Source organism: Prinia subflava, chromosome 29 (genome assembly GCF_021018805.1).
Source record: "Prinia subflava isolate CZ2003 ecotype Zambia chromosome 29, Cam_Psub_1.2, whole genome shotgun sequence".
NCBI classification, from domain to species: Eukaryota; Metazoa; Chordata; class Aves; order Passeriformes; family Cisticolidae; genus Prinia; species Prinia subflava.
The window spans coordinates 1,976,357-1,995,745 of NC_086275.1; the positions used below are offsets into that span (position 1 = coordinate 1,976,357).

Consider the following 19,389-nt stretch of genomic DNA (forward strand, 5'->3'; position numbering starts at 1 on the left):
GCTGCACTTCTCTTTATTTAGTGATTTCATCATTGCAGGGTGTTAAAAGCAAAGCACCAAGGAATGATCCCAGCAGGGGAGACCCTGCAGCAGCCCAGGTCCGGTTCCTGTGCAGGGGCTGGGATTTCCCTGGCGCCAGGAGGTGGCACTGGGCAGCTCTGACAGTTCTGCCGGCCCTCTTGGAGTGTGGGAGCATGGGGCAGGGCTTAGGGGTAGCACCACGGCATGCCCAGAGCCCGGCTTTTCCCTGCTAGGCACAGCCCCGGGAGGGGGGTGAACCCCCCCTCGAACCTCAGGCAGCCACCCGGGAACAGCAGAGGGAGCAGCACCCTCTGCTCGGGACAGATCTGGAGGCACCGCAGAGATCCAGAGGTTTATTTCACACGGCAGGGGCAACACAAACCAGGACAAAAATTGTGCAGTCACTGAACATATTTACACCAAGTTGTGCCGAAGGCGCTGCGTGGCAGAGCAGTGTGGGCAGGGCACGCCTGCACACGTGAGGTGAGGACCCACCTCCCGCCCCCGAGTGGCACGGACACGAACATCTGTCCCAAACGGGACGGAGAAAGTGCCAAGAGATCTGACAAGATCCTAATTCCCTGGTTTTGGAAGTCCTCCGTGCTTGGAGCTCTCCTCATTCCCCTGAGCTTTTCCTTTGCTGAAGGCATCACTGCAGCTCCTGGAGTTGCACTCAGCCCCGGAATGCAGCAGGGATGGAAATCCTGGGAGGGGCTGGAGCCTGCAGGAGGCTCTTCTCTCCTTCTCAACAGACTATCCCAAACTGGCCAAGCCTGGGGAGACAGGGTCCTTTGTCCTTCAGGAAAGCAGAGCTGGCAGTCTCCACATCCCGCTGCCAGTCATGCCAGGAGCACCCCAGATGGGAGTTTGTCCCCTGCCCACTCATCCCTGAGGCTGTGCTGCCCCTTGGCGAGCAGCTCCAGAGCTTTTCCCCAGCTCCAGGTCTCCAGCACCAACGGCACGAAGGAGCTGGTGCTGTCCCCAAACCACCGGAGCTCCCAAGGGAGATCCTCCTCCTCCTCGGGTCGGTGCATGCACTGCAGGCTCCTGCCACCACCGTCACCCCTGGTGCCGCTTCTCCAACCCCGGCCCTGCAAGAAGAGGGCGGGAGGTGACACAGTGTCACCCACCGTGCTCAGCTGGGGACAGGGACCCACAGCCACCACCCCAGCAGGCACAGAAGGGTCCAGGGGCAGCATGCACGAGGTGTGCAGCTCCAGCGAGGCAGCGGCCCGGGGAGGGTTAAAGCTCTCGGGCACTGGGGAGGTGTCGGCAGCTGCGGCCGGGCTGACACCGCACTCACGTGCCCGGGCCCGGGCAGCAGCCCCGGGCTGGCCGCGGGCTGTGGTCCCCGGGGAGGGCGGCGGCCAACGCGGGCAGAGGAGAGGCCGGAGGGATGATGACCCGGCCGGGGGAAACTCTCCTCCCAGCTCTCGGCTGCTCGCAGTCAGTCCGACGGACCCGCGGGCGTCTCTCCGCCAGCAAACCTGAAATGGGGGAGCGCAGGGGGTGAGAGCCCAGATCCTCCCTCCGTCACCGTGCCGTGCTCCCAGCATTGGTGAATCCCGCCCAGGGAACACCTCTGGCACCTCTATCTGCACATCCCCATCCCTGCTGCCGGCGCAGTCGGGCAGGAAACCTCTCCTGCCCTCAGGCGTCAGGAGGGGAACACGGTTAAAAAGCACAGCAGCCAGAATAACTCCAATTTTGTCATACTAGAGTCGAAAACCCCACCCTGCAATGTGGAGGTGTAAATCCGTGTCAGGGTGCCGGCAGGGCAGAGCCACGGCATGGGCGTCCCCTCCACCCCTGCCAGCCCCCCGCCAGCCCTGCCAGCCCCCCGCCACCCCTGCCCTGTGCCGGCTGCCGGCTCCGGGAGCGCATTTCCCGTCAAGGGACAGAGCGGGAATTAAATTGAAATTAATTCCCTTTCCAGATTTACACCGCCGGAGGGCAAAGCCATCTGCAGAGCCCAGAGTGGCTCTGGCAGCAGCAGTGAATTGCTGCAGAGGGGGTCCCCGCGTTTTCCTTCTTTAGCAGCACAAAGTGGGGTCGGGAGAAGGGGGAAATCCAGGCTTTGGGACACATTCCTGCTCAGTTGATTTGCTTCCCTGTTCACCCACCATCCGGGTTTCCTTTACCCAGGAACAGCAGACCAGATCCCGGCAGGCTGGGGTGGGACTGGTTGGGACCCCAATTTTGCAGCCCAGTGGAGGGGCCAGAGTTTTAGGGGACCACCAGGGAACAGGGCAGTGGTGCCCAGTCTCACATCCCAGAGCCTCTCCCACGTACACCGGGGTCTGCCTGCTTCCCCAGCTCTGCTCTGCACTGTCAGAGCACAGTCCCACCACTGACAGCCCCACGCCAAAGGGATGGACCGGACCCCCGAGTCCCTCTCGAGCCTGCAGGTACCTACTCATCCCGCCGTGAGCACAGCGCTGCCTGCGCGTCCTGCAGCCGGGGCTCGCCCGGGGGCCGCTGCCGGTGGCCACTGCCCTGGGGCAGAGGAGCCTCCTCTGTTCGGCTGCCACTGCCCCGAGCCTCGCCGTCCTCCCCGGGGCGCCCGGGGGCCGCCTTGCCGTCCCCTGCAGGGCCCCCCCGCGGGCTGAAGGCACAGGGGCAGCGCTGCAGGTCCTGTGAGACGGCGTGGAGCCGGCGGTCGGCGCGGCGCGGGCAGCACAGCAGCTTGCGGAAGGCACTCCTGAAGTCAGGGCTGCGGCAATAGATGATGGGGTTGAAGGCTGAGTTGATGTAGCCCAGCCAGTTGAGGAAGAGAAAGAGCTGGTCCGGCACCAGCGACCGGCAGAAGACCTTGATGATGTTGGCCACGAAGAAGGGCAGCCAGCAGAGCGTGAAGACGCCCATGATGATGCCCAGGGTTTTGAGAGCTTTGTGCTCCTTCATGGCCAGCAGCCGGGACGAACGCCTGCGCCGGCTGCTCCGGGACGTGGGGCTGGGGGGCTCCTGCAGGAACCTCACCTTGTCCTTGCCAATGAGCTGCACGTGGCGCGTGGCCACGGCAAAGACCCGCATGTAGACGAAGATCATGACGAGCAGGGGCACGTAGAAGGAGATGGTGGAGGAGATGATGGCGTAGGTCACGTTGGTGACAAAGTCGCAGCAGCGCGGGTCGTCGTAGCAGCGCGCCGCCCGCTCGTCCGCCCCGTCCCGCCACCAGTGGTTCATGATGGGCAGGAAGGAGATGAAGGCGGAGATGGCCCACACCAGGCACACCACGGCCCGCGCCCGGCCCTTGGTCACCAGCGCCTCGTACTGCAGCGGGGACGTGATGGCCAGGTAGCGATCCACGGCAATGGCGCACAGCGTCTCGATGCTGGCCGTGACGCACAGCACGTCCAGCGAGGTCCACAGCTCGCACACCGTGGTGCCGTAGGGCCAGTGGCCGCTCAGCAGGATGGTGGCCCCAGGCGGCACCACCAGCAAGCCCATGATGAGGTCGGCGCACGCCAGTGAGGTGATGAAGACGTTGGTCATTGTCTGCAGCCGCGGCGTCTTGGCGATGGCCACGATCACCAGCAAGTTGCCAGCCACGGTGACCAGGACAGTGAGGCTGATGGCGGTCCCCAGCACCCACTGCCGGCCCAGGCTGCCGACCCCGCTGCAGTTGCCGGAGCCCCCCCAGGCGCTGCCGTTCCCCGCGGGGACGGGGCTCATCTCGGCCGGGCTGGGGGCGTCGGCCCCGCACCCCGCCGTGCGCTCCCCGCCGCGCTCCCGGCGCAGCCCTCGGGGCGGACCGGCGGGGCCGGGTCCCCTCCGCGCCGGAGGAGGAGCCTTTAAAGCCGCGGGGCGGCCCCGGGCTGCCCGCTCCGGAGGGCGAGGGAAGGGGAGCGGGCGGCGACACCTCCTCCCCCCGGACTCGCTGCCCCGGCCCGCCCCGCTCCCTCCGGCATCCCCGCCGAACGCCCCAGCCCGTCGCCGTGCCCTCCCGCCCTTCTCCGTGCTCTCCATCCCCTCCCTGTGCTCTCCAGCCCCTCTCTGAGTCCCCAGTCCCACACATCTGTCCCTGTTCCCTACGCACCCTGCCACCCGCACCATCCCCTCCCTGTGCGCCCCTGTGAGCCCTCAGCCCCCCATGCTGCCCTCGCCGTGCCCTCTCTGTGCCCCTCTCTCTGTGCTCAGACTCTCCCTGGGCAGGACGGACTGTCCCTGGTGGGGACAGTGACACCCCTGTCACCCCCGCCCCGACAGCAGCACAGGGTTGGCGAGGGGACAGCCCACTTTCAAAGATGACACCCAGGGCTACAGTCACCATTTCACTTCCATATTTACTGCCTGAACCTCCTTCCCCGTGGATGGAGGAGATCTTTCTTGCTCCCCTTCCTGAATCGGGGTGGGTGCTGGTGCTTGAAGACCCCCACCCACACTTCCTGCCCCACTCACTCAGCACTGGAGAACCACCAAAAGTCTGGGAGGCTCCACAGCCCCATCACTGTTCCCAGGGCCCCTGGGCAGACTCCAGAGTGGATCATCTTTCCCTATCAGTTATTTATACAAATACTGGAACTTCTAAGACAGTCTCCAAATGTGGCAGTTTGAAGTTTCAGCCAAATGGGGGAATGTTGACAAAGACAGAAAAAATATGTGTAAAAATGATCTGGTTGGCATTTCTTCCCATTCATGAGCTACGAAAGCAGAGTCCTGGTTTTACGAGCTTGATCTTTACAAGGCTGTTTTGGATTTTCAAAGCCCTCGGCCAAGGGCTTGATGGGATCTCACTCAGCTCTCAGCCCTGGCGTTCGCTGCTGGCTGGGACTGAGCTGGGGACTGCTGTTCACAGGGCAGTTTGTGCTGGCCCAGGATGGCCCAAGGCACACACACAGCATGTGCAGGGAGGCTGCCGTGTGGCCGGTGTGGCAGCACATGGGGCTGGGTTTGTGACTGAAATGAAAGCAGGAGCATCCCAGGGAATATTCCTGGAAAATGAGAGCTTTGGGCTCAGCTGTGTGGAGTCACCAAAGGCCGGGCATGGGGCAGGATGCCCAGCTCTGCCACCAGCCTGGAGTGACCGGGGGCTGCTGGCTTCCCAGCCTTCCCTACGCTTTCCATCTTCACCTCTGTTTCCCCTCCTTGCCTCCTCTCTCAGTCCTTGTCCCCACATCCCTGGCAGCCCCAGCTGCACTGCAGAGCGGGCCCGTGTGCTGGTCCCACACACCAAGGGGGCTGCCAGGCTCATCCCTGGGGGTTTCACAGCCTGTTTTCCTGCAGACAGTCCCTCATGGCATTTTCTGGCCTTCCTCATCCTCCTGGCCGTGCTCAGGAGGGAGCTCCCCCTGCATTCTGAGTCACGGACAGACACACTGCCCACAGCAGGACAGACAGCCAGGCGCTCCCGAGGGGCCGTCAGACATCCAGCCCCCGTCCCCATGGCTTCTCCCTGGAACCCCCTGGACAGGAGGGCTGGGTGCCCTGCCTGTTCCCAGGGATCACACAGGGCTAGGGAGAGGAAGGGAGGGGCCCAGGCCTCTCATCACCGCCGGGGAAGTAACGTGGCTCCGAATCTTTGTCCCAGTTTCACAGCTGGAAAAGCTGAAGCACAGAGGTGCTGGGTCTCACCCAGACCTCACCCCCATCCCTGCGGCTCCAGAGCCTTGATCCAAGCCCCTACAGGGATGGGACTGTCCAGCCTGGGGCTGTCACCAGGGGAAGCATCCTCTTCCCTTTCCCATCCCTGCCACCGGGAGGACAGCTGGCCTGGCTCTACCTGCATGGCCACTGGCAGTGGGGGAGGCAGAGCCAGCCCTGGCAAAATGCCACAGGAGGCCAAGGGGTCAAGTGTGGTTTAGAAAACTCTGGGAAAATATGTTTATGCCATGGATCAGAGCAGCTCCTTTGGCTGTCGCTACAGAATAAACAATGGGTATTTAAAAATATTTCTTTACACACAGAAAATTGGAATCATTTAGGGGAGATCCCTACTTGGGGAGAGCTAGGATGCAGGGAACAGACATCTCCTTGCTGGGCAGCACACGGAGTTCCTGGTGCCCATGAATGTGTTTGGAGAGAGGAAACAGATGACTGAGCTGATCCCAGACACATCTGAGGGCACACGGGCTCTGCTTGGTCACAGAGAGTGAGGGGTGAGAGCTCAAGTAGCAGCTATGGATAAAACAAAAGCTTTTTATAGCTGAGAGCTCGCTCCCTCCCTGGCATGTGGCCGCATACTCGCCGGTACAGGGCACGAGATAAACCCATCACACAGTGGAGTCACAGCGGTGGCACTGCCGTGGCCACAGCGTCAGTGGGGACACCAGCGTCCCCTCTCCCCTCTGCTTCAGCTTCCTCAGCTTCCCATCCCAGCAGAGGATCCAACACCAGCCCCAGTGCAGCAGGTGATGGCACCAAAACTGCCCACGCTCAAGGGGTTTCACCTGTCCACCCTGAGGGATGGCACCCAGGGACAGCACAGGACATGGGTGAGGACCACGGGATGCTCTCCCCCCTGTCTAAGAAGGAGATGCCCAAGGAGCACCACTTCACCCCAAATTCCATCCCCAGGGCACGAGCTCTGGGCTCGCTGGAGCGGGCACAGGGCCAGGCTGGGCTTTGGGAAAGGGTTCTGCCCCAGCTGTGTGTCCACAGAAGTGACAGACTCTCCTGGGCTCTCAGAATAGTTTCCATATCAGATCCACAAATCTTGCTTTGAAGTTGTTTGGGATTCTCTGTCACCACATTTCCTTGTCAGCACATAAACAGGCTGTGATGGAGCTTTAGGCCCTGGGTACTGCCTGTCCCAGGAAGCCTGCAGGAAGCTCCACATAAACTCAGGTCTCCATATAACCCCTCCTCCCCTGGCAAAGGCGGGCACAGCCCTGGGAGCTGCAGCACTGTCAGCAGGGGAAGGGCAGGAAGGGGAAAATCCCTGTGTCAGAATAATAAAAAACAATAAAAATGTGCTGTTTTACTGACTGTCATGCAAGCTGCTCTTTTTAGTGTGTGGGTTACCCAAGGCTCAATATCCCATGACAAATATTACAGTGTGTGCCCCACCCTTAGGGGGCTCAGGCAGGGTCTGTGCCGTGCATCTGGGGTGATTCAAACCCTGCTGCATGTCTAGGAACTCCCCTGAGCCGGCTGCTGCCCCAGCACAGCTCCCCCTCACCCAGTGGGATAATCCCAGCACTGCCCTCCCATCCCAGCACTGCCATCCCATTCCAGCGCTGCCATCCCATTCCAGCACTGCCATCCCATTCCAGCACTGCCATCCCTGTGCCATCCCAGCACTGCCCTCCCATCCCATCCCATCCCATCCCGGCCCGGGGTGAGCCCTGGGTGCTGCAGGGCTCCAGGCTCCCACGGCTCAAACTCACATCCTGTTTTCCAAGCGAAGCTCCTGGGAGCTCCTGCCTCGGTGGTGATGAAAGAGGCAGCGCGGGCACCCGGAGCCGGCCCAGGCGGGGCTGAGGTCACCCTGCTCCCGGTTGTTGCCCGTTCCCACACGGTTTTGCCCTACACACGGCTCGGAGGAAGGAGCTGTGGTGTCCTTCGGGGCCGGGCAGGGCTGGTGGGATCCCCCTCCCCGCCTGGAGCACCCCGGGGTGACCAGAGGGGCTGAGACTGTGGGAAATCTGCAGAGGGGAACGCAGCTTGTGGCCTCCGGCATCGCTTCCGAGGACAGCACAGGGAGGCCCCGGCCCCAGGACAGCCCTGCCCTGCCCAGAGCGGGCAGCCCAAGATCAGGCACAGCCACTCGCCAGGGCTGCAGCTCTTCCCGAGGCCACAGCAGCACCGGGAGAATGAGGGAAAGGGGCACCGAGATCCTGAAACCCAGCCAGTGACAAAGGCTGCGCTAAGGCAATCCCAGGTCCTGCTCCTGCCCCTCAGATCCCTGCACAATTATGTTTTCAGATAAAAAATAAATCATTGTAAAGCTGTTTTGTTTCCTGCTCTGCTGAGAGGAAAGCCTGTGACAGCAGCAGCGGGGCAGTGCCTGCAGCAGTTATTCCCAATTTCTGATGTTTTTATCAAACCCTTTTATCAAGGTTTCATTTCTGACAGGTCCCATCTCCCTGCAGCTGCAAGTACCCAGAGGAGGGAGAGTGCTCATGCTGCCATCAGGACTGCAAAGGTTTTACACAAGTTTTCCCAGCTCCTTTCCCATTGTTTCTGGTTTTCCTTCAGCTGTTGCTAAAGCGAACTGGGGTGGGGGGAGGAGGGAGAAGTTTGCAATAACACGGGGCCAGATTTCACAAAAAGTGTGGGAAGTGTCGAGAAAAAACAACAACAACAGAAATAACCTCGGAGAGAGCTGAGCTTTCAGGCAGGGCTCTCCGAGAGAGAGGAGCATCCTGGCAGTGGGATTCCCATCTCTGCCCCGAAGAAGGGTGGGAGGGAGAGGGTCCAGCCCCGCTTTGGGGAAGCCGGCGGGGATGAGGGAGCCAGGGCCAGCAGCCCCGCGTGGAGCCCTCTGCCAGCCCAGCCCAGCCACGGGACACCGGCCAAGCTGCCACCGGCTGCCTCCCCTGCCCCTCCTCTGCCCCCCGCATGCCTGGGCACCCTCTGCCAAAGCTCCCAGCCGTGCCCCCACTGCCCAGCAGTGCCCATCCCTGCTCCCCAGCCCCCAGGCCCCCTCCTGGGGCTGACACCAGGCTGTGTTTGCTTCCAGCCCAGTGTTTGCAGGGAGGAAAACCAACAGCAATGAGGAGAAGGAGGAAGAGGAGGATGAGGGAGTCAAACATCCCCCTCTGGTTCTGGCCATGGGTACCACGGTGAATCCCATGCCACAGGGGCTGCTTCAAGAGCAGGACCCAAAGATCACATCCCAGAGTCGCGTTTTGGGGTGCTGAGCACCCCCTCAGTGCCAGGGTTTCCTGCCGAGGGCTGGGGCCAGCGGAGATGCCCTTCCCAAAGGCAGGATGGGTTTGTTTATGGGGCAACTTTTATCTGCACAAACAGCCCTTGGGCGGGCAGCAGGGATGTGGCTCTGTCCGGGTCTGTCCTTATCGCCAGCCGCGATCGGAGGGGAATGTAAACACAGATGGATGGGGTGGAAATGCCGCGGGACGGCGACATCCTCACTGGGATGGGGTCCATCACCCTCCCGTCCTCCTCGGGGCTGGAGCGGGGTCCCCAGGCCCCCCGAGGGAGGGTGGGATACAGAGGGGGCTGGGGAGGAGCCTTCCCGCGCGGGAGACACAGACAGGAGGTGATGGATGGGGCAAGATGAAAGCTGCCAGCCCACCAGGCAGGGGTTTGTCCTTCCCTTGGGTTATTTGCTTCCTGTCTCAGCAAACCCTCCTGCAATCGCAGCCCAGCCGGGACTGGGGGAAGCGGGGCCGCTGAACGCAGGGCTGGGCAGGAGCTGCCCCTGCTGCCGCCCCCCAGGGCTGCTCTCACCAGCGGCAGGGGCATTTCGTGATTTATAAAACACATTTGCTTCCCCAGGACCTGCCAGCGGAGTGAGTCCTCCCCCAAAAGCCACCCCTGCCCAGCTCCCGGTGATTCAGACCAGGTCAGAAGCAAAGCAGTGCTGGTAGAGAGACAGACACCTCAGAGAGGCACTTCTGCTCCCGATTTAGAAGGCAATAACGCGATAACTTTGTATCACATGAGGATGACGAAGGGCTTTCCAGCCCTGGGAGCTGCCCATGGAATGGGCAGATAAAATGCCCTGGAGGGGAACACGCTGTAATCAGAGGGTGCTGGTAGTGCGGTTGGGAGAACACCCAATGCCTCTCCCCTGCCTGCAGGCACTCCTGGGCAGTTGGAGCTCTCGTCTGGGGGCAGGAGTGTCCCTGTCCCTGTGCCTGTCCCTGTCCCTGTCCGCTGCCGGGAGCACCGAGCTCCAGCAGGCACTGGGATGGTGACACCGTGGAAGGGCTGGCCCTGCTCTGCCCCAGACAGGATGTGCCCTCAAACCCTGACTTTCCCCCGGTCCTTGACCCCAGGACGGTGCATTCTCCGGCAGGAGGAGGAGGAGGAAATGGCATTGGCCGCCTCTCTGGGTTGGGGGTCACTGCTGATGTCATTCCATGACGGAAACGTTATTTTCCTGCCCCAGTGCCCACTAATCGATTCAGCAGCTGGCCCAGGGCGAGGGCTGCCCGCCTGGCACCACAGCCTGCCTGGTCTCCTGGGGGTTCTTGGGGGTACCCCCGCCCACCTGGGCTCCCACAGGACCGTGCAGGGCAGAAACACCCCTGTCCATCCCCCAGCCTGGCAGGACACCACTGCCCTGGACACCGAAATGCTGCCCCGTAGAAAATGCTCGGAGATCCCCTGGGGACCCCCGGCACCCCCGGGCCCCGCAGGGATGGGGTTGGTCCTGCCCCGGGGTCCGGAGCGGCTGCCGAGCTCCATCTGCCGGAGCCGGGGCGATAGTTCGGGCAGGCCGGGGCTGGCAGTGTCCCACAGCCGCGGCACCCCGGCCGTCAGCAGATGTCAGCACCGGCCCGGTGTCCGCTGAGGGTCAGCAGAGCCCTGTGGGCACGGCTGGGGAGCAGGGAAAGGGATGAAGGGCTTTTTCTAGGGGGTACCCGTGAGCAGGGTGGTCCCAAGGGTGCTCTGAGGGGCTTCGTGCCAGGATGTCACCCCTGGGTCCTCAGCCTCCCCCTGCCCGGCCCAGGGGAGCCGCCCAGCCGAACCTGCGCCCCTCCCACTGCACTTCAGCTTCTCGTCTTTAATGAAGTATTAACACAAACCCTATTTTGCCACAGCTCCAGGCCCGGGCAGCCCCACCGGAGCATCCCCGGGGACGCGGCGTGGGGGGCGCCGAGCCCGTGTGTGGCCCCCCGGCTCCTCCCGCGTTTGTTCCCGGCCCCTCGGGGAGGCAGCGCCATTTGGGATGGGGCAGACATCTGTCCCGCAGCGCTCCCACGGGGACCACCCGCACCGCCCAGGGCGGCCACCCCCGTGGGCACGGCAGGGCACGGAGGGGCAGCGCTGCCAACGCCCCCAGGGCTCCGTGGGGTCCCCGCCTGGCCAAGGGCACGGGGAAGCGCCACCCCAAAATCGGGGGCACAGGCCGGGGGTGCCTCGGGGGGTAAAATGGGAGACAAAGGGGAGACAAAGGGGAGACAAAGGGGAAGATGAAGAGGAGAAAAAGGGGAGAAAAAAAAGGGAAAATGGAGAGAAGAAAAATGGGACCCGTGGGGCTCCAGCCTTGGCCCCGCCCATTTAACCCTAAGCCCCGCCCCGCTTGGGATAAACCCCGCCCCCTCCCTGGCACGCTGTATTAGCATAACCCCGCCCCCTCCCTGGCCCGCTGCTATTAGCATAACCCCGCCCCTCCCGCTAAAACCCCGCCCAAATCACTGTGAGCCCCGCCCACTTCGGCACCACTCCCGTTCCCGTGACGGAAGGGGCGTGGCCCGGGCCGGAAGCGGCGGCGGCGGCAGCGCCGGTCCTGCTCTCGTTCCCGCTCCCGGTCCGGTCCCGGTCCCGGTCCCGGTCCTGTCATGTCGGGCCGCTGCTGCCAGGGGCAGACGCCCAGTCGTGACATCCCGGGCCCCGGCAAGTGTCTCGCCCTGCCCGACGGGACCCCGCTGCCGCCCGGCGACTACAGCACCACGCCGGGGGGCACCGTGTTCGGGACCACGCCGGGCGGTGAGCGCCGGGCCGGGCGGGGCGGGGGAGCGGGGAGGTCTCACCTGCGGGAGGGAGGCCTGGGGGGCTCGGCTTGAGCAGGGTTTGCCGGGGAGGGGGAGCGCTCCCCGGTTATCCCGGGAGGAGCACGGGGAGCCCCCGTCCTGTCCCGGGGCTCGGCGGAGGGCGGGGGCGGCGGGCAGCGCCTGCCGGGTGTCCGTGCTGGGAGCAGCCCCGACCACTTCATGGTTACTGATTAAGTCTAATCTCTAATATTTGCTGTTTTCTCTGGCAGTCAGCAAAGCTTGGGGCCTTTTTCTTTATTTCTAATCCCAAATTCTCCAGGTTCTGGAGGCGCGGTGCTCTGGTGCCGCAAACACACCCTGAGTTTGTTCCCTCCTCGTCTGCTGCCAGGTCCTGCGCGGCCTCGGAGCTGCCAGGAGAGGAATCTGTAGGGATTTGATCCTCACGTAAGAGGAATAAACTGATTGTGCTGAGGGTTCCTCTATCAGGAGGTTCTGTGTCCCCAGCTCCTCCCTGGGGGTTCATTTTGGGCAGTTCGGCCCCCAGGAGTGGCCGCGGTCCCGGGTGATGGTGCAGGGTCCTCGTGGGGATTCCAGCGGCCTCTGCTGGGGCTGGCAGGGTTTGTCCTCGTAGAATCCCCCGATTCTGCCGCACATCGCGGCATCCCTGTCCGGGTGGGTGCGAGCAGCAGGGCTGGGGAGGCCCAGAGGACAAACCGGGAGGGGACGGAGCCTCTGCTGCATTCCAGGGGTTAAAATTGGGAGAGAAGGGGAAGTGACCCTGCTGACTCACCGGGTTGGGGTGTGCAGAGCTGAGGTTTTGGGTTATTTTGGCCGTGTGTTCCCTCCTCTGAAAGCAGCAGGTCGCTGAAGGCTCCGGCAGCACCTGCAGGAATCGTGCAGGGTGTGGGAGGCTTCCCCAGCAGCAGAAATGAGCAATTAGCGGTGCTCGGTAATGAGCCCTCCGGGGCTGGCAGCCCGCGTTTGTGGCCGGGGTGTGCCCACCTGTCCCGGCCTGCCCGGGGGCACCGTGTGTGGGACACCAAGCCTGGGACACCGAGCTCGGGGACACCGAGCTCGGGGACACCGAGCCTGGGACACCCTGCGCTGCCGGCCCTGCTGCAGGGTCACCGCGGGGCTAAGGGAGGGAGGTCAGGGCTGCTGGGGGACACACGGGGCTGTATCTGCCTTGAGGGGCTTGCAGGGGGCACAGCATCCCGGGGTGTGTGGGTTTTCCTGCTAAATACACCCTGACCTCCCTGACAGCACCGGGAACACCGGGAATGTGGCTTTGGGCATGTGAGGGAGCCTGTTTGGGACACCCAGGTTGGGTGTCCTGACCTGGGCTGGGTGTCCTGCCCAATCTGGGTGTCCTGCCCCAGGCTGGGTGTCCTGCCCGGGCTGGGTGTCCTGCCCCAGGCTGGGTGTTCTGCCCGGGCTGTCCTGCCTGGGCTCTCCTGCCCCAGCTGCCCACAGCCCCCTGGCTTTCAGGAGCTCTGGGCCCGAGGCAGCTGGAGGAACGTGGAAGCTCTGTGCTCCCAGTGCTGGTACACCAGCTGCAGTTCCAGGAATCCCTGTGCTCGTCCTCCTCCGTGAGCTTCCCAGGAATTTAACACTCCTCTCCTAGTCAAAACAACTCAATTTCAGAATCATCAGTGAAATGTTTTTCAATGTTTTGAGAACTCCCTGGCAAAACCTCACTGGAACACAGCCCCCAGCCATCTTAGTTTATGTATTTATGTTATATTTAACATAACATGTGTTCAGGCCAAAGGGAGTTGATTGTTCCAGGACAGATGGTGGCAGGAGCTGTTTGCCCACAGGTGTTTACTTTAGTTAACACTTCTGGGGAGGGCACAAGGACAAGTCCCTTTTCCTGTGGCTGGAACAGGAGCAGAGCAGGACATACCTGGTCCAGAGGGGTGTGCAGCCCCCCCGGGGAAGCAAACACTGTTTTCCAGCACCTGCTGGGTTAAGGCTGTGGGCTCTTTGGAGGGATCCCTGTTCTGCCTGTGGTTTTTGATCTTTTTCCATGAAATTCCTTTATAAGGAACAGGGTGTTCTGCAGTGTTCCTAGAAATCCATGCCTGGAGGCTCAGTGAGGCAGGCTGGAGCTGGATGGTTCCTGGTTAACCCTTAGAGCATTAACCATCTGTGTAGGCCTTGAGCAAGGTGTGTGTAAGTGCTGCTCTGCCAAGGGAGGTGTCCCTGCAGGAATTCCCGCTGGGCCCTGCCCCGTCCTGTCCCTGGTGTGTGTCCACCTGCAGCTTCCAGCCCCGGCTCTGGTCAGGAGTGGAAATCAGGTTCAATTTTCTGTTTGCTTTGTGGGCTGCTGTGACCTGGAGCGAGGTGGAAGGGGCTGGATCTGCTGCTTCTAGCCCCTGTCTGTGCTTTGGAGCCCTGTGCTGCCTCTGGGCAGCGTTTCGGTCCCTGGTGTCTCACCTTGAGTGGCAGGTAGAGTGTCAGAGTACCTGGAATTCGGCTAAGGTAACCCAGAGTGAGCAGTGAAGTGCTGCAGTTACCACTGAAACATCCAGTCCCTGCAAGGATGGAGGGTCCCCTGGGACTGCAGGGGACCCTAAAGCCCAGGGATCCCCTCCCTGCCCTGGGCAGGCAGGCCTGAGCACGCTGCTGTTCCCCCCAGGTACCAGGATCATTTATGACCGCAAGTTCCTGATGGAATGCCGCAATTCTCTGGTTGCCAAAACTCCCCCCTCCCACCTTCCCGACATTCCGGGCGTTACCAGCCCCAGCGTGGAGGAGCTGAAGCTTGAAAACCACCACGTCCAGAACTGTGAGGAGAAAGTGAGCGCAGGTGAGTGCAGGCAGCAGAACCCCAGCAGCCTGTGGGGTGCACTGCTGGTTCCTGGAAATTCCAGGGCTGGAGCGGAGCCAGGAGATTCCCAGGAGCTGTGGTCAATGCTCCAGTGACTTCTTGGAAAGTCACAGTGGGCTCAGTGTCACAGGGTAACAAGGATCTCGCAGTTGTTTGATCCTGCTGTGGGCCCCAGCAATGTGACTTTTGCACTTATTAGGTGTAATTTGATATAATTCCCATTAATTCAGCGTTTGGGAAGCTGCTGTTGGATTAGGAGCCCTGTGGAGAGCAGAGGGGCAGCTGCTGCTGCCTCTCCCTGAGCGGGGCCGTGCTGTAGCTGCTTGGAGTTTCAAGTTACAATTCAGAGCAGGACTTACTTGGGTTTAATATCAGCCTGAGTTGTAAATTCCTCCTGCCTGTCTCTGAGCCCGTTTTGTGACAGAGACACTTCACCAAGGCCCTGCTGCAGCAACACGAGCCAATGTTGCCCTTGAAGAATTGTTTTTAAAGTTATGTGAGGTTATGTCTTGGAGCAACCTGAACCTACCAAGTGCAAGTATTTATCTCCTCTCTAAAAATAAATATCTGAACTCTCTTCTTGTGTGCTTGCTCCACGCGAAATCCTTCCAGAGCCAGGATTGCCTCATGCCTGGCACTGCTGTGAACTCACTACCAGTGATTGTCCTCAGTGTGGGTCTTCACATTCCTTGTTACGAGGAAATCCAGGGGTAAGAATAAATTATTTAAAGGGCATTTTCTCTGCCTCTGCTCTGGTATGTCTGAGGGAGATCCCCCAGCGCTGACACCTTAACCAGAGCTTCACAGGATGATTTTCACACCAATCCTGATGCCTGAATGCAGATTTTAAGCCCAAACTAGCCCATTTCTGAAGCACAGCTGCCAGCTGCTCCTTCACTGAATTCCTTGGTATTTAATGTGGAACTCTGAGAATTCACCTGTGGTTTTGTCCCTCCCAGCAGGTGAGGAGGAGCAGTTTGACATGGACATCTAACACAGCTGCCTGGAGAGTGCTGATCCAGTGAAGCATCAGGACTTGTCTTGAGGATTCCCACCAGCCAGGCTCACAGCAGCCGTGCCTTGAGTGCCTTCCTGCTCCTGGGAAAGGCAGATTCCCTCAGGAGAGCAGAGCGTGTCCTGCTCCAGGGGCCAGGGTGCTGGAGGAGGCATTCTCCCCCTTGGTTTTGGTTCCAGTTTTATGTTTTTGTTAATCATTTTAATACTGTAACTGTTACAGAAATGCAATATAAGGGAGAAATAAAAATCATAAGGAGTCTCCTGGTATGGAGACGAATGCAATAAATGTGGCTTCTGTCCCTTATTCCAGCAAGAAACCACCAACCTGAGGCATTAAAGTGGTGCCCCCAGTGTTGCTGGGGCTGGGCCAGACATCCCTGGTCCCTGGGGGAGGTTTTGGTCTGCCAAATCTGCTCCCAGAATTGTGACACAAATTCTCTCCTGGGTGCTCGGGGAAGGCTCTGTCACAGGTTCTGTTCCTTTGCCTGCCTGGCAGGGGCCAGGCTCAGGCTGCAGGTGGGAATGTTTGGGATCAGTTCAGCTGGAGGCGCTTGGAGGGTTCCTGCCTGTGCCTCCCTGCACAGAGGAAGGAGCCTCCAGCTTCCCCACTGCAATTCTTCCTTTCTGGCATGTGCTTGCCTGGGTTTGTGATCCTTGGTGGAATTCCCATGCTGCTTTACCCTTGCTTCTCTTTTTCATCTTGGGGTGAGCAGGGAGAAGGGCTTCACAGGGAGGTGAGAAGCAAGGTCTGTCTACATTTGAGATGGGAATTTTCATCAGAAAAAGTTAATTTTGCTGTGGGAAGGTTCAGTTTGAGTCCCTAGAGCAAATATCTTCATTTTTAGCCTCAGTGAGGTTTGATAAATATGGTCTGGACAGTCTGTAAGACATTGCTGTGTTGCTGCTGGGGGGTGGAGGCATCTCAAAGGAGGAGAATCTGTATGGGGCACAGCCTGAGCTTCAGACTTCCCAAACCACAAGAAGCGTTTTGTGCAAATCAGGTTTGGTAGATAGCATTTAAATATCTGCTAATGAAGCTCAGTGGTGACATTATGATATGCAAACCCTCAATAATGAATAACAGAACAAAGCAATTGCTGCAGATAAACCTGCATTTCTCTAAGATAAGATTTAAGGGTTTCTCTGAAACCTTAATGGGAACAAATCCAAATTTATTGCCCTCAGATGTGACTTTATCAGTGTCAGCTGTACCACTTAGGTTCTGAGGATGGTTTAGAGAGGAGCTGCTGCAGCTGGAAATCACTTTTTTCTGTGCTAAATTGGTGGGTTTTGTTTAAAATGGCCCTGCTGGACTGTGGTGCAGCTGCAGTGTCATGTTTAGGAAAACTTCCCATGTTGATGGTAATTTCCCCAAAGTTCCCCTGCTCTGAGGAAGACTGAAACAGCCACGACAGGGTGGGCAGGGTTTGCAGGGACTGAATCCCTGTGCCTGTGCTGGGGCTCGTTCTGCTCTGTCCTGACCAAGCCGTTAGGAATTACTGCTGCCGCTGGGGTTACAGGGGGAGGGCTGGGCTGATGGAAGCCCTGGTGAGCAGCTTCCCTGCACAGGGACCTCAGCAGGATCGGGTGTCACCCTCCCCTGACCTGTGTGCCTGGGCAGTGTCCCACTGTGTCATCCAGGACTGCGGTTTGGGGGGTGCTGGTGCCCCTGGGATCCCCCTGGAGGTGCCATCCCAAGCTGGGGCTGCACCTCCGTGCAGTTTGGGGAGAAACGAGCAGATTTCAGCCTTGACTAGCTGTGGCTGTGGCAGGAGCAGGAGCCTTGTGGTGTTGGGCTCTGGTGTCGGTACAAAAGTGGCTGCCTGGTTTTGGGGGTGTCAGGTATTGCAAGTAATGCTCCTAAATGCCGTTCCCTCCCACCTGTAGGAGAGGTAACACGTGCTGGAGGTGTTAAGTACTTTGTCTGTGTCCCCGCAGCTTTGGCAGCTTTGCATCGGTATCTGCCGCTTATGCAGATCTGGGGCAGCATCAAAGCTCCAGGTGCCTCCACACCGATAATTCAGAGGGAAGGAGGAAACCCTGTGAAACACCTGGCCAGGTGTGACCAGGGTCCTGCTGGGTTCTCGGTGCAGGGCCCCGGGGCCATGGGCACATCAGGACCCTTGTGGGGGGCAGAGAGGACCGTGACCAAAGCAGTGGATGTGATGAGCTGGTGTGATACTCGTGGACATCTGCTCTGGTGCAATTTGTCCTGAGCCCATTCCTTAAACCTTTCCACCTGTGGTGTGGGACCAAGTGGTTCCAGCATCCCCTGCTCTGTTCCTTCATTCCCTCCCTCACACTCCCAGCTGCTGCACCCCTCAGCCAGACAGTTTTACATCCATCTCTCGTACACATTCATGTTTGCAGCGTTCCAAGCTTGCCTGAGCCTTGCAAGGAGCAGCTCAGCATTCCAGGGCACATCCCTGCTTCCCCAGGGTCTGTTCCTCACCCAACACTTGCACTCCCAGGCCGAGGAGCTGCTTTGTGCACGGGCTGAGGCCAGTTGTGCACAGTGGGAGGGAGGGAAGGAGGCAGTCGTGGGTGGCTGAGGCACAGCTGGGATGCTCCGGGGAGGTCCAGGGACAAGTTGGCTTTGTCCTTGCATTTCCCATCCCAGCCCCTTTTTGTCTCAAGCAGGCAGAGCAGCACCTCCAGTGTCCCTGTGTCCTGCTCCGTGTCCCTGTGTCCCAGTTAAGGGACAAACACCACCTGCCCGACCCAGCTCGTGCTTTAATGCACCATTTGTATAAATATCACCCTGTGATAAGACCCCTCGGTCTGTTTGTTCTCATGTTTTCCTTTGTAGGTGTCCAAAGCAATCTGTGCCTGCAGTTCCCCCTGGCCAAGCCAGCCCTTCCCAGAGCAGAAACCTTCCAGCTTCTCCCAGCCCTGAGGTGCTGAAGGATCCTGGGCAGGACTGGGGCTGTCCCCCCACTTTATTGTCCTGCATGTCTGGGCTCCCTCTGTCCCCCAGCAGATACAGACTGGGGCAGGAGCAGGACCAGAGCTCTCCCTGCTTAGTTCAGGTCCCTGCTCACAGCCCGAGCCTGGCAGAGCCCAGCTCATCAGCAGATCCTTGCCTAAACCCGATTTTATTGTCATTGTCCACACTTTGATGTTTTCCTTACAGCCTTGGAATCCCAGCCGTTATTTTTCCCCCCTGCTCTTCCCAGGGAACGGCTGCTGCCTCCCCCTGCCCCGCCACAGCTTTTGAACCCTCTGCTGGATTCCAAGCAGGCGTGAGGAGGGGCAGAGATGGCAGAGATGGCAGAGATACAGCCCCCGGAGGGGCACGGGGGGCAGGAGGTCCCGGGGTGGGCGCGGGGGGAGGGAATCCTCCTGCTTTGGGACCGTTTGTGAGCAGGAGTAGCGAAACTGTGGAGAATGAGGTAAAATCATGTAATTTCACGTCACCCAGAGCACAGATGTGCAGGTTCCTGCTTTGCCTCCTGCCGGGGGTCAGCCCCGCGCCCCCGGCCCACCCTTGACAGCTCCTGCAAATGACCCTCTAATGACGGGATGGCCCCAGTGTGAAAGCTGTCGGAATATGTAAGCGGCCCCGGGGAGGGTCTGCAGGGGCGGGGGAGCACCAGACGCGCTTTGTTTATCCGCCGGCCGGGATGTGGATTGGGGATAATCAGGCTGGCCCGGGATGTGGAGTCGGGGCCGCTGCTCCCAGGAGGGGCGGGCTGGGGGTGGCCCCTGTCCCGTCCCGCGCGGCCACCAGGGCCACCCGCCGCCAGTCCCGGCTCTTGTGATCCCGCCCGTCCCCTCCGCTGCGTGGGAGCCACCAGCGGGTCCCCACGCGGGTGTCGTGTCCCGTCCGTGGGGGCAGCTGTGGACCTGGGGCTCGCAGACCCCGCCGGGGCTGCAGCGGGGGCAGCTCGCTCAAAGCCGGGGACGGATCCTCGCTGCCCGGGAGGAGCTGCCCCTCCCGGGGCTGCCGTG

General features: G+C 60.5%; 2 protein-coding genes across 5 annotated transcripts; one reads left to right on the forward strand and one right to left on the reverse strand.

Annotated features, from left to right (window-relative positions):
- Positions 1-222: 222 nt before the first annotated feature.
- Positions 223-3,942, reverse strand: ADRB3 (adrenoceptor beta 3). Of its 3 annotated transcripts, none has more exons than XR_010083211.1 (3): positions 2,434-3,942; positions 1,325-1,508; positions 223-1,112 (listed from the first exon to the last, which is right to left on the reverse strand). XR_010083211.1 is itself a non-coding variant. In XM_063420063.1 (2 exons), the coding sequence occupies exons 1-2, from the start codon at positions 3,694-3,696 to the stop codon at positions 1,469-1,471; spliced, it is 1,299 nt and encodes a 432-aa protein (XP_063276133.1). In that variant the 5' UTR covers positions 3,697-3,942; the 3' UTR covers positions 1,126-1,468. The 3 variants fall into 3 exon arrangements, 1 of the variants encoding a protein (XP_063276133.1); XR_010083210.1 differs by having other exon boundaries at positions 227-1,112; positions 2,438-3,942; XM_063420063.1 differs by lacking the exon at positions 223-1,112 and having other exon boundaries at positions 1,126-1,508; positions 2,438-3,942.
- Positions 3,943-11,335: 7,393 nt separating this feature from the next.
- EIF4EBP1 (eukaryotic translation initiation factor 4E binding protein 1) lies at positions 11,336-15,724 on the forward strand. 2 transcript variants are annotated; one of them, XM_063420064.1, is made up of 3 exons: positions 11,336-11,583; positions 14,230-14,400; positions 15,381-15,724. In XM_063420064.1, exons 1-3 carry the CDS (start codon positions 11,436-11,438, stop codon positions 15,413-15,415), a joined length of 354 nt encoding a protein of 117 aa, XP_063276134.1. In that variant the 5' UTR covers positions 11,336-11,435; the 3' UTR covers positions 15,416-15,724. The 2 variants fall into 2 exon arrangements, with proteins under 2 accessions (XP_063276134.1, XP_063276135.1); XM_063420065.1 differs by having other exon boundaries at positions 11,337-11,583; positions 15,384-15,724.
- The last annotated feature ends 3,665 nt before the right edge of the window (positions 15,725-19,389 follow it).